General features: G+C 47.9%; 1 protein-coding gene across 2 annotated transcripts in view; it reads left to right on the top strand.

The window, feature by feature from the left end:
* Positions 1-13999, top strand: part of Dpysl2 (dihydropyrimidinase like 2) — a 100569-nt gene that overhangs the window by 70362 nt on the left and 16208 nt on the right. For both annotated transcript variants that reach the window (XM_035452280.1, XM_027390275.2), the window contains exons 4-8: positions 1150-1314; positions 4702-4763; positions 5234-5314; positions 6023-6091; positions 10799-10919. In XM_035452280.1, the coding sequence (XP_035308171.1) occupies positions 1150-1314; positions 4702-4763; positions 5234-5314; positions 6023-6091; positions 10799-10919 (498 nt within the window). The remainder of the gene's footprint in view (positions 1-1149; positions 1315-4701; positions 4764-5233; positions 5315-6022; positions 6092-10798; positions 10920-13999) is intronic.

Raw genomic sequence — 13999 nt, 5'->3', positions numbered from 1 at the left:
TTGATCCTGGGCATGGGAAATTTAATATTCCATATTGGAAAAATAACTCATTGCTGTAGGAGTCCAGAGTCCTGAGCCTTGGACAACTAATTTCATTTGGAATCTTAGTGCTTTGTTTTGTGTGTGTGTGCCGAAGATGAGTGATAATAGTTCCAGAAAACCTCATGTCATCAAGGAAGCCAGGCAAGAGCTCTCCAGGGAACCTATGAGAGATAATGGCATGTGCAAAGGCCCTGGGGTGAAAGGAAGCAGCCTGATGTAGCAACTGAAAGATGGCCTGTTCATCTGGAGATAGAGGGCAAGTAAGAGACGGCACAGGGTCCTGCTGTGGAGGTCAGCCAGGCTCTTACAGAGCTTGTTGTGGACTTCAAACTATATTTTCAGTTCATGAGAAAGGCACTGGAGGATTAAAATCAAGGAGTGTTGTAAGGTTGACAGACATTCTGTCTGTGTGTTATCTTCACAACAAAGTCTGTAGATAATACAATCCCCTTTAGAAGCAGTATTGAGACTTAGGGCAGCAGAGCCGTGTACCCGGGGTACCTGTGGGAAACTAGTGGAGCCAGGGGACAAACTGAGCAGCCTAAGTTCATGCTCTTTGTCCTAAATATCAGCCTGCCTTAGTAATAATATGACAGCAAGCTCAGCTTCAAAATGATTTAAACTCTTAAGATGAAAGATTGCCCTTAAATTACGGAGTGGAATTACACCATGGAAACCTGAGTGGCCAGGGATGAGTGGGGCTGCTTGCTGGTTTGCAAAGGCCTATCGTACATGGCCCCACTCCAGCCTCTCCGAAGCCTGGCTGTCTACTGGGGCGTCTCATGGCAGCTAGTGACACAAAGAAGGGTTTGGCTCCTCTAGCTGGCCCTGTGACACTGCCATTGTCCATAAGGACTCATTGTCCTCAGAATGTGCCCCGGGACTCGGACTTAGATTTGATAAATGGGATCTGAATAGTTCATGCACGGTTTCACTTGTCTGCAGTTTCTCCCTGTTGGGTACTCAGCTGGCTTAAGTGCATTCCAAGACATTGTTGGAGAGACACTGTCTCCAGTGGGAACCCAGGAGGCTCGGTTCAGGGTTCAAGTGGGTAAACACCTTCTCACGAGTCTCCAATGATGACGACAAATGTCTGTTCCTTTCCAGTTGACCATGTTGTTCCTGAACCTGGGACAAGCCTACTGGCTGCCTTTGATCAATGGAGGGAGTGGGCTGACAGCAAGTCCTGCTGTGACTATTCTCTGCACGTGGACATCACTGAGTGGCACAAGGGCATCCAGGAGGAGATGGAAGCTCTGGTGAAGGACCACGGTAGGTCTTGAGACTCCATAGCAAATGCTTTATTCTAACTCAAAGCCTTCCTCCAGCGAGCAATGGGGGCTCTAGCCTACAGCTTATGGTGATTGCAGGGGCCCTGGTCCAGTGTAGGGGCATGAGCCTGTATGAATAAGACAGTATGGCTTCCCCCTGGGGTGCCTTCTTGTGCAACAGCATCCCACAGGCTTGAGGGATGTGGTCTCAAGAAGTGATTGGCCCTCCAAGGCCCAGTGAGGCAGTAGGTTTGTCTTTGGAGTTTGGGGGTAGACTTGTCACACAAACTTGCAAGAATGAGGCTGGGACAAGCTGAAGGGCCCTTTCTGCTTCAGAGACTCCCAGGGAATGGGAGGAAGGGTTCTCAGGGAGGCCAGAGGAGTCTTCATGTACCTCAAGGTGCCCCAGGACTCCTGTCCATGGGAGACTTGGGGAGCTCAGGTGGTAGAGATGAACCACATGGTTTTCCTGGGCCCCCTTCAGCTTGGCTGTGGATTCGGTCCTAGGAGTCATTCTTTGATATCATGGGGGTTTGATTTGTGGGAAGTGCTACTAATTGTTTTGTTCTTAGTGATTCAGAGTCAGAAACAATATGTGCTGTGAGTGAAAAGGTGGAAGCTGATAGGAAAAGCATCTACAGATTCCATATAAAAGGCTCGGGGATGGGAAGCCAGCTTGTCCACAGACTAGCTGTGTGCTGTTAGGCAATTCATGTAAACCTTGACTCACCTGTTCTGTGAATATCGGACTAAGATGTCCTTTAAGTATCTTCCTAGCATGGAGGTAACCACCCAGCCAACCCCCATCCCTGCAAATTCTTATTTCTTTTTTTTTTTTTTTGACACTCAAGGACCATTTTAATAGGAAAAAGCCCAAAGGTAGTTAAGTTGCCTGGAGGAGGGAGGGAGAAAGAAAAGAGAGAAAAGATCATGCTGTTTGGGTTAAGCTGTATGGTAGCCGCTCAGCCATGAGGCGGGGAGGAGAGCTGGAAAAGCAGCGAAGCCCATGGTGTTAGAGAAGGCAGGCTTTGAAAGGGGATAGAAAGAAGAAGTGGAAAAGTTATGTTTCTCTGAGGGAGCTGGAATTCTAGGATGGAAAGTTCATTACCTCTTTAAAAGATAATTATTCCTCCCTTTTCTTTTTCTTTCTTCTTTTTTTTTGGAGGGGCAGGGCATGACTTAAGGTGAACCTGCCTTTCAGAAGGGCAGTGCCTTGGCCAGGTGATTCCCTCTTAAGAGAGGAGACAGTGATTCATCTCCATCCAGAAGTAGATCTCATTTTTTTCAGCTAGGAGGCAACAGCTTTCCCTTGATGGCCATTCAATGCTACTGTAATGTTTTTCCCTACCTCTGAAGAGGTGGCCCTAAAGTCATTTCGGAACCAGTGAGCCTCCAAGCACACTTCTGGCATTTCTGGCTTCCAGCTAGGACTGTTCTAACTTCTTGAGACTACACAGATGTCGCCGGATTTTAACTTCCAATTCTTAGGGTCAGTCTATCCTAAATCAGGCTAGGCAGGTTGCTTGGCAACTGTTGCCTGGTGTGGAGTGAAAAACTGGGATGCCCAGAGGCCTTTAGTTCAGGCAGCTTCCAGCATCCCCAGGTGGTTTGAATTAAGCTCCAAGGCTCTGAGGTTGTCAAGACGATTGTTTAGGATTGTGATGGTTCTTGGACAGGGATATTTGGTCTGGTGCCTCGGGAGGCAAGAACTCCAAGATGCTAGGATGGACAGCTGCTTGCCAAACTAATGGATTTTTTTTCTTATTTTTTTTTTAATGTTTCTTAAAAACTATCATGGCTTGCCAAAGAAAAGACAATTTTTATAGTCAGAAGTTTGTAATTCACTTTCTTGTCACAGTCAGAATATACCAGTTTTAAGAAAGCTTTTTAAAAAGTGATAAATTATAGACTATTTTTTAAAAAATTATTCATTTATTTTACTTTGTGCATGAGTTTTTTGCTTGCATGTGTGTCTGTGCACCATGTGAGTGCCTTGTGCCTGCAGAAACAAGAAGAGGCCATTTGTTCTCCTGGGACTGGAGTTACAGACAGTTATGAGCCACCATGTTGGTGCTGGGAACCAAACCTGGATCCTCTAGAAGAGCAGTCAGTGCTCTTAACCTCTGAGCTGTGTCTCCAGCTCAAGATGCACAGTTTGAATCACTCCTAAGTGTGCACTGAGTGGACTCACTCAGCTTTCACCTTGCTTCAAATCCATCCAAATGGGCCTCTGAGGTGGGTAAAGGCACCGGCTGCCAAGTTTGATGACCTGGATTTGATTCCCAGGGCACACATGGTGGAAGGAGAGAACTGACTTCCCACAGGTTGTCCTCTGCCTCCGTTTGCATGCTGTGGCACAAGCACACCCATGCATACACACACAAATAAATGTAATAGAAAAATTCCCCAAACCGTCACCACCTCTAGAATGCTTCCTCTTGCTAAAATGAAAATCTGTCTCCGGAATCCCTGGCCCCTTCCTCCAGCCCAGGTAACCCCATCCTGCCCTCTGTGATACTGATTGCTCTGTGACCCTCATGCACGTGGGGTTTTGCCTCTCCATGGCACTGACTGCTCTGTCCCTCCTGCACGTGTTTTTTACAGCACCTATCGTTTGTAACTGGTGTATTTCACTCAGGAGGATGGCTTCTGTGTTCATCACCATTATCCCATACAGCTAAATTTCCTTTATAAGACTTAATGGTGTTCCAGCTTATACAGGGACCTCATTTTGTGTCTGTTCACCCACTGATGCTCACCTGGTGGTAGGGTTGGGTGGGTGGTTCCACCTTCTGCTTGTTGTGAGTTATGCTGCTGTGAAGAGTGTATCCACATCGCAGGTTTTAATTTCGATGGACTTTAAAAGTTCCCAAACAGGAAAATCATAAGAACCCTGAAAACAGTGTGCAGAAATCCTACTCTGAGATTCCCATTTGCTTTGTCATTCTGTCTGTCTGTCTGTCTGTCTGTCTGTCTGTCTGTCTGTCTGTCTCTGTCATGCTTTTTCCTTTTTAACTCTTTGATGCTGAAGAGCTGGAGTGCCAGCCAAGCACTCCACTGCTGAGCTGTGTGCCAGCCCTGTGTAGTCTTTGCTTTTTGAGACAGGGTCTCTCTAAGCTTCCTACACTGCCTTGAGCTTCCACTGAAGCTCAGTCAGGCCGTGAAAGCGTGATCCCCTTAATTAAGCTTCCTGAGTATCTGGGATGACAGGTGTGTTACTGCACAGTTGCTTCGTTGTTCTTACGGTGTCTCCATCTCTTTTTCTCTCCCACACAGATATGCACAGGCACACACCTATGACAGCCATCACTGTCTTATGTACAGATTGTTTGGTTTGGGTTTATCTATTAAAACTCACTATCTGCTTCTCTTCTTTGTCTGTCGCTAGGGGTAAACTCCTTCCTCGTGTACATGGCTTTCAAAGATCGATTCCAGCTGACAGATTCCCAGGTAAGAAAGCCAGGTTTTCTGAATAGCCTCCTGCATTCTGTTTAGTCTGGTCACCCCTGCCATCTGGGGAAGCATTCTCCCTGTGTGTACAGCTCACCCACAGATTAACGGGACATGGCTGACAGATTTGATTTTTGATGGAATTGGCCTTTGATGGGGTCATTCTCCACCAGACTCTAGAATCCAACCTTGTAACCTCTACTTAGGATACCCTGTGTCCTGGAGGTAGTACTGAGAGTCCCTCATCACACGTGTGCAGAGCTGACATCCCCTGCTTCTCACACCTCACTCCTGTCCTTTTGGTTGGGCTGCCTCTGTGAATGGCAGTGGCCAGAAGCAGTCCCCTTGAGCGTATTGCTAAGCCTGGCCTACCAGAGCAGCCTGGGTGCAGTTTCTCCCCCACCAAGGGGATTTCCTTTGACCTGGAAGATTCAAATTCTAGTCTCTGAGCTCACCCTCCTCTTCCTCAGATCTATGAAGTACTGAGCGTGATCCGGGATATCGGTGCCATAGCTCAAGTCCACGCAGAGAATGGTGACATCATTGCAGAGGTATGGGACTCTTCCTCTCACATTTTCTTCATCTCTCCAAAAGCAAGCTCAAGAATACAGGACAGCTTTGGAAGCTGAATGCCAGGGTCACCAGTGTGGGAATCCAGAGGACCTGGTGTTCTGTTGCTGGGGTTCTGTTAGTGATCTCCTGCTAGTGTTCTTAGGGCACGTGGCTGCTCCTATTCTAGAAAGGCCCTTTCTCTTGGCACTGCAATGTAGCTGTTCTGGATGGAGTCAAACACCCTGCTCACACTTGGGCATCATTGCATACTACGCTGTGGGCCAGGAGGGCCTCTATTTTCAGCTTTCCCAGGGAAAGTTCTCTATCTTCCTAATGCTGTGACCCTCATGTTGTGCTGACCCCAACCGTAAAATTATTTCATTGCTACTTTATAACTGTAATTTTGCTACTGTTATGAATCGTAATGTAAATATCTGATATGCAGGATATCCAGTGACCCCCCAAAGGGGTCCAGACCCACAGGTTGAGAACCACAGCTCTAGTGGATCTGTCCTGTTTAAGTGGGACTGGGATTAGTGTCGAGACCCCTTCTGTTTCTGAGGTCTGGGGTGACACTGTATATCTAACAGGGCCCACTATACTTCCCGCTGGACTACTTTTTGCCCAGGTCTCTAGCCAGCCATCAGCCACCTGAGATCCATGTCCCCTGACCACTTGGCTTTTTTTTTTTTTTTTGCACATTACAGGAACAGCAGAGGATCCTGGATCTGGGCATCACAGGCCCTGAGGGACATGTGCTGAGCCGACCAGAGGAGGTGAACACCTGGGAGTGGGATGTGTGACGTGATGTCTTTTACACCCCGCCCCCCTCCTCCAGTACCTGTTGAAAGTGGGGCTTTTTGGCTGCACACTGGTCTTTCCAAGAAACGTGTGTGCATGTGCGCGCATGCGCATACCCACTAGCAATACCACCAGGCCCCCAAACTTAGGATGGAATGGCAAAGCTCTTTTACATCTCTTAAACACACACGAGGAGACTTCACCTACTGCAGCACTCGGTGGGGCCTAGTGGACAGAACCATTGAAGACTGTGAGCGGGACTAGCCCATGCTGTGAAGCACAAAATTACCACACTGGACCGTGGGACTTGTAAGTCAGAGGCTGCAGGCATCATGTTGTAGGAAATGGGAGTTTTCCCTACTAGAGTTTTCACCTTACAGTACTTTACAGAGTGTGTGAGTTTAGTGTTTTCATTGCCGTGAAGAGACACCATGGCCACAGCGACTCTTATAAAGAAGACGTTTAATTGTGGTGGCTCACTTACAGTTTCAGAGGTTCAGTCCATTGTCATCATGACAGGGAGCATGGTGGCGTTGCAGGCAGATATGGAGCTGGAGCTGAGAGTGCTACATCATCCAGGCAACAGGAAGTCGACTAAAAGTCACACAGAGGGAAGCTTGAGCAAAAGAGGCTTCAAAGCCCACCCCCAAGTGGCACACTTCCTCCAAGGCTGCACCTCCAAATAGTGGCACTCACTCCCTTTGGGTCCTTTTTTTCTTCTCAAACCACCACACAGAGTCTAGTCCTTCAGTAAGGGTAAAGGTCAGTCTAATGCCGTCTGACAACTCTGAGGGAAGAGGATGATGGGGAGTTCTACAAGGAACATTCTGGATTGTAAGATGTGTTAGAGGTTAAGAGGAGACCTTCAGGGACCTGGCCGGATGGAGGCTCAATATTTAAAGTGTGCCTTCCAGAAACAGATCAGAGGGGGATGTTTGGTAAGTGGGGTCACCAGATCCCAGAGCTTGCCAGAACAAAGCACGGAAACAGGAAGGATGCCCATGAGTCTACCAGAAGGAGATGGCTATCAGGGAGCACCGTTTGTTTATATGTAACTCAGCATAGGGGGCTTCTTTTTGGCCATTGCCGTATAGAATTGCAAAGTGCCGGGGGCCAGTTACAAACATCCCCCGAGGGCCAGCAGGGCTGAGAGCATACCATGGTGGGAGTAGGTCTTCCAGCTGTTTTGGAGGTGCGAACTTATGCCAGCCTCTGAGCTTGATAATGCCCTGAGTAGTTTCACCCCGCGACAGTCCTGTGAGGTGAAGCCAGATGTAGGGACTTTAGAAGAAGGGGGGTGGGGGTGGTCTGTCAGAATAGAGTTAGGATTCCAGGCCCTTCCCTCTTGATGTTCCTTCAGACTGATGACAGTTCAGATTGCCAAGCTCAGTCTGTTGTGTGTTAAACTGAGGTGACAACACAGCACAGAGAATCAAACATGGAGCCATTCTGAGTGGGCTTGCAGTACAGCCCACTCAGGAAGAAACCGCCAGCACATAGGACACACCATTAAACAATGACTTAACTTTTCTGTGGTGTCAGGATCTCTGCCTCACCAGTGCCATGATGGCCAGCTTGCATTTGAGCTTCTCAGAATGCCTTCCTGGTACTGCATGCTTCTCTTTGCAGCCTGCCATGTGGGCAGCTCAGTAGGATTTCCCCTGGCTTTTAGCTAAGAAGATGCAACAGGGGAAACTGGTAAGAATGTAGGACTCTAGGGATCGCCTGTCTGAGGTGGTAGGTACAGAGTGAGCAGCATGTATTCTGATCACAACAGTGCCTGGCCCTGTGTGGCAGTGAGCTGAGAGGGGCATGGTCCTTTCTGAGAGGGAATGTCAACGAGCTGGTGACAGAGAGGCAGACAGGAAATATTTATATAGGCTAGGATGTGACTGGCTCCCAGCAAGGGATAGCTGTCAGAATCTGGGGCCTGTGAAGAAAGTAGACACTCGGATGTGTACAGTGAAGCCATCACAGAGTGACCGTCCCAGCTAGACCTCAGGATATGTGACTGAGTTGTGTAGGCTGCCAAGGTGGGAGGTGCTGTCCAGAGAATGCCTATCTAGACTCTGCTATGGGTCTCTGGATACTTCATTTCACCGTGGTGTTCGTGCTGCTTTATCTACGAAATCACATAGATAACCTTCCAGATATCCGAGATCTCCTTGATGAGAAGAGGTTTCATTTTAAGCGGTTATATCCTTTCCACAAGATTTAAGGGGATTTTTGTCAGGCCTCAGTGCACATACAACAGTATCTGCTGCAGATCAGCGACTGGAGTGTTCTGATTGGACGATGGAGAGTGAGGAGGTTTAAATACCCTCTTCATCCAGAGAGCTAGCATTTTAGTTTGGCCTCTCTCCAATTTTAGGCCACTCTATGGGGCCAGATGGAGTCTAAATTCCATTCACAGTGTGTATGCAAATCCAGACAGATCCCTGGGACCAGGATTTTTCTTCACTAGTTTTAGTGAAAGCCGGTCCAATTTGGCCTTTTAATTAGAGCTATTGCACACCCCTGTTTTACTGAGGGCAGGCCTGGAGCTCCAGTCATTATTTATAGTGTGTGTGACCCTTTGTGAAGGGTCTGTGCTGGGACATCAATAGGGCTGTTTCTGGCATCCCTGTGAAGTGTTGAGCATCTTTGAGTCCCTTTCATTCACACTTCACACTACAGACTTCTGAGCTGGCAGCCCAGCAGGAGGCTCCAGGGAGGGGGAGGAGGCCAGGGAGCAAGAGGGAGGCTCCCTTCAGCCATCCCTGGAATGGGAAACATCTGAGTGTTTGGGGAGTGTTTTTGAAGCAAGCGTTTGCTTTCCTGTAGATTTGTAGACTCTCTTCACATAGTTGATACCCAGAAGCTGAGTGTGAGTGAGGCTTGGTCTCCCTTGCTGGAATGAGCACTTAGAGCAGTGTCAGACCAGAGCCTTGCCATGCTCCCATGGAAGCAGGACTAGCCAAGACAACTCATTGAAGAGTGCAGCTCTTTCCTGTGAGAAGTGACAGGCTGGCTTTTAAAGTGACATTAGTAAGATGAAGCCATTTGTTTGTGCAGCAATGAGTTTTGAGCATCTAGTGGGTACCAGCTGTGCTTTGAGGATGTTAGGAGTGGGGCATGGTGGGTAGAGAAAAAATAAGACCACCACTCCTCACCCCCTTCTCACTTACTAGAGTTTACACCTCAGCGACACCTTAGGATTTGGTAGTGGTCTTTTGGAATCTGCTTTGAGTAGGTTTTGTCTTTTGTGGTGAACACACATTGCTGTACATAACATGGACCTCCATACAAGGTGACTTTCCTGGTTGGGTGTTCAGCAGTCATGACATGGGATCTGAAATTCCATTCCCTGAGGATCGGATATAAAGAGCCAGATGGTTGATTTGTGTGGTTATCATCTGTGCTGGAGGTGGTACCAGGCTGTGACTAACCAGTCACGCTCTGGGTGAACATGCTACTGCCTACTTCACTCCGAAGCCCTGTGAAGCTTGTTTTGTTTTGTGGGTGAGGCTGGCTGGGCTCACAAGTATCTGGCAGACTCAGCTCCAGAGTCACAAACATTGAATGTCCTCACTCAGGACCTTGAGAGTAGAATGAATAGCCACATTGAGGTCAGTCAGGGTCTGTGAATGTATGGTGCTTGTCAAACGTGAGCAAATGAAATTGTTACCAGGGTTAGGGACAACGCCTGGGCGCTGGCAGCCCTGACAAGTTTGGCTTGACTATTCATCCTCTATAGGCGAATTAGAGAAATAAGCCATTGGCAAACAGTAGAGAAAGGAGATGGTTTAGTGTAGTCAGTCACATTAGGAAGAGGAACAGAGAGATACTTAAACCGGTCTTCAGAGGCCTGACACAAAGTTTAGGTTTAAACAGCAGGCTGCTGATTGTGGTGGCACACTTGATGGGCTATGATGAAGAGTCGAGGAGGCAGGATCACGAGTTCCTGGCCAGCCTGGAACTTCAATGACCTGGAGATACGGCTCAGCAGCCAAGAGTGCAGAAGACCTGAATTTGGCGCAAAGGACCTGAATTTGGGTCTCAGCACACACGTCAGGCAGCTCACAACTGCCTGGGCTTTGGATAGATCCAAAGCCCCTGGTCTCCATGGGCACCAGACTCATGTGCATAGACCCACACAGAGACTGACACATAGCTAAAAAGAATTAAGTGATGACAGCTTTTAAATAGAAGGCAAGAAGTGTGCATAGCCAGGCAGCCCAGATCATGGCGTGGTCCCTCCCACCCATCGTTGTCTTGGCTGTGGCTGTCCTGAAAGGTGTTCTGTCAGGCCAGAACTGAATGAATTGTCTTTCCTGGAGACAAGTCCTCTTCTGGCAGGCACCCAGCTTCAGTCATTTCCTTCTCCATCATGAAATTCTCCTCAGGAAATTCTAATTTCTTAGGGGCCATTGTTTCAGTGGTTTGATAACTAAAGGGAGTGACACAAGTATCTCTTCAGAATGTCTTCTTTCCTGCCAATGATCACACATGGTGGTTACAACCCACTTGGCTAGGTTCTGTTCCAGAGTTACTAGTGTGGGTCTAGGTGGGGCCCGAGGATCTATGTATTGGGTGCCACTTGGGAAAGAATCTTGGGGGATCCATCTGTCTCTGTTGGTGGATGAGGACAAAGATGAGCCTGAGGGTGGCCCGGGTTTTCATGCTTGTCTGCCCTCCCATAGGTCGAGGCTGAAGCTGTTAACCGCTCCATCACCATTGCCAATCAGACCAACTGCCCCCTGTATGTCACCAAAGTGATGAGCAAGAGTGCGGCTGACGTCATCGCCCAGGCACGGAAGAAGGGTGAGCCATGTGGGCCTTTTGGACAAACTGTGGGCAGGTGGAAGGAAGGAGCCTACTCACTGAGGCGCCTCTTTTTCCGACCCTCATGCCAACTGGGCCACTTTTATCATGTTCCAGCATTAACCTAATTGCAGCCCAACAGAGCAGAGAGCTCTAGTTTCCTCCCTTTGTTCCATGTCTGTGACCTTGTTTGTATCTATTTAAAGCCAAGGCCATGTGGGCAGGCCCTCTCTATAAGTTGAATTTTCAGTATGATTCTGTGTAAACAAACTACTTAAACACATAGGTTACATCACTTTTCACTGGCTATAGAACCCCTCTGGGAAATGCTATTGTGCAAAGTGTCTTCCCTCCATCTTGGGTGGGGATTTCTACTGGAGGACAGAAGGAGCCTTGTGCAGGACACGGTTCACTCACCGAAAGTTCCTCCCTGCCCGTATACTGTGGGTGCCTTCTGCCTGAAGCTGGCTCTCCTGAGCCGAGCCCTGGAAACTAATTCACTAAGTGTAGTTTCCAGCACTTTCCCTCAGGGATGTTCCACGGAGACCTTATACATTATGAATAAGCAGCTCCATTGTCACCTGCTGAGCTATACGAGCTTGGCTAATCATACTTCATGCTTTCTGTTTAGGAGTTAACTCAGCAAATAGAGCTGAAAAGCAGAGCACCGACTTGGATGGCAAACTTTGCCTGATCTGAAGTGAACATTGCCAAGGGATTCCTATCTTCCTTCTTGTCTTGGAAACCTTCTTGTGTATCTTTCCTTGTGTATCCTCATTTATCTGCTTTCCCCCTCCTCTCTGGTGCTCCCCTCCCTCCTGTCTCTCTCTATCTAGTTTGGCCTAGACAGCTATTCCTACTTCTCTGTGTGATCCACATGGATCAATAAGGGCTGTGGGGTGTTTTCACTGGTTGGTGACTTGGTACAAGCTCCAGAAGAAATCGTTCATGGCTACTCATTTAGCTTGTCCCCCAAATGGCTTCCAGACCAACACAGTGATTTCTGGGGCCCAATTTGGCCAGTTGCTAGGCTTATGAATTTTTGAGAGCCTGCCCTCTCCTGGCTGTTTGAAGGAATTGCCTTTTATTTAGTAATAGTAGTAATAGTAATAGTAGTAATAGTAGTAGTAGTAGTAGTAGTAGTAGTAGTAGTAGTAGTAGTAGTTGTTGTTGTTGTTTCATTTTGGTATTTTCAGACGTGGGCTCATGTCGTCCAGACTGGCCTGGAACTCACTGTGTAGCATTGGGTGACCATGACTTTCTGATCCTCCTGGCCTCCACCTCCTGAGTGCTGGAATTACAGGTGTGCACCACTATTCCCTGTTGAGAAAAGCTCCCAGAATTTGGTCAGTATTGGCCTTGAGTTAATTTTTCAGGAGACTCTGTAGGTGGTTACTGAATCCGTGGACCTTTATCACCCAGACACCCTTGTAAAGTGGCTGGGTGTTCAGCCTCAACACCAAATACCCTTCTTGGTGCCGCTGCTTCCATGTAGCATGGGTACAGTGTCTGAGAAGGGGAAACGTGGTGGACAGCTAATTTTGTGTATTCTGCACTGGTCATTCTGCGCCCATATGATAACAAGGAATAAGGCAAGGCAGACATGTGTTGTGTCCTTCCTGTCCAAAGTGTAAAACAGCATAGACTCAACTTGGCAGAGTGGAGCTGGGCTTGATGACTGGGCATTTAACTTCAGGCTCCAAATCTCCATGTTAATGTTTGAGCAACTCACTTTTCCTCTTGGGGGTTGTTTTAGTAGAGGAAATTCTTGGGGTCCTTCTGGGTTGGGGCTTAGTTCAGGTGGAGACTGGAGCCTAGCCCTTAGCATAGGCCTGGGTAATAAGAAAGAAGTATTCTTGAGCAACCAAGAAGGAAACAGTAGCAGGCTGTGTTAAGGTTCGTTCCCTGGGATCAATAACACTGTTCAGGATCAGACCCTACTTTATGATGCTTCAGCCATGTGGCTTATATATCATCTCTAGGTTGCTTTCTCACTTGCAAAGGGACAGCCATGATAGCAACTCTTCTCACAGAGGGATGCTTGTGTTTAAAGGAGATAATGAGAGTATGGATGTGTCCAGTAACCACTCACCCTTGCCACTGAGGGATGGAATGCTGGTTTAACTTGGAATGTGTTCAACAAGCCAAGATGAAGATGTTTGTGTGCTTTCCCCATGTGACACTTCAGACCTCAGTGCCAGGAGCCAAAAGTGGTCCTGACCCCAAGCATCTGCCCTTGGAGGGAGGGTGAGGCAGGAGCAGAAAGTTATGAGGGGAGTGGGCAGTGCTGTTTTGACCAGGCAGGACTAGAGTACAGGATAGAGAGCCTGTGAGGTTTAGGGTATGGGAAGGACTCGGAACAACAGGTAATCTCAGCACACATTAACAGGTCCTTCTCTCCATGTTCCATAAACCTCCCTACCCACAGACCCTCTGCTCCTATGTCCAAGGTGGGAGATGTTAGGGCAAATAGAGAAATGAGAGGAATATGAGATTATGGGATGGAATGCCAGCGAGGGCTATAGCTGCATGCCAGCTACATGCAGCACAATGGCAGCCTGCCTTTTCTGAGTGACCTGTGGCCACCGGTATTCTGTGCCATGTATCAGGACACCCCTTTACCAACCTCACTGTGCAGAGAGAGAAATGAAACACACCAGGACTGGAATACATTATCCACATTTTAATTTTTTTCTTGTCTTTTTCACTTTCTATTTTATTTTTATGCATCCCTGGGATTTGAACCTATGGCCTTGCGCATGTTGGACAAGTGTTCTTTCTCTGAGCTCTACCATGGTACCTCATCTTACTTTGTATTTGGGGGCAAGGTCTCACTGTATTGCTCAGGCTGGTCATGAGCTTGCAATCCTTCTGCCCCAGTAGCTGGGATTATAGCTGTACCATCAGGTCCTGGCTTGGGTTTCATTCTTAAGAAGAATTTAGACAGTGGTCCATTCAATCAGCTCATGTCACATAAGAGAAATCGAAATGCAGAAACTGAACATGTTGTTCCCAGTCATCCAGTTTGTGAGGAGAAGCAGTTGTTCTAAGTGTCCAGGGTGGGACTTCTCCTTCTGGCT

This window comes from Cricetulus griseus (assembly GCF_003668045.3).
Source record: "Cricetulus griseus strain 17A/GY chromosome 1 unlocalized genomic scaffold, alternate assembly CriGri-PICRH-1.0 chr1_1, whole genome shotgun sequence".
NCBI lineage: Eukaryota > Metazoa > Chordata > Mammalia > Rodentia > Cricetidae > Cricetulus > Cricetulus griseus.
Note: the sequence above shows the minus strand (reverse complement) of the source record. Positions and strands in the feature narration are given on the sequence as shown.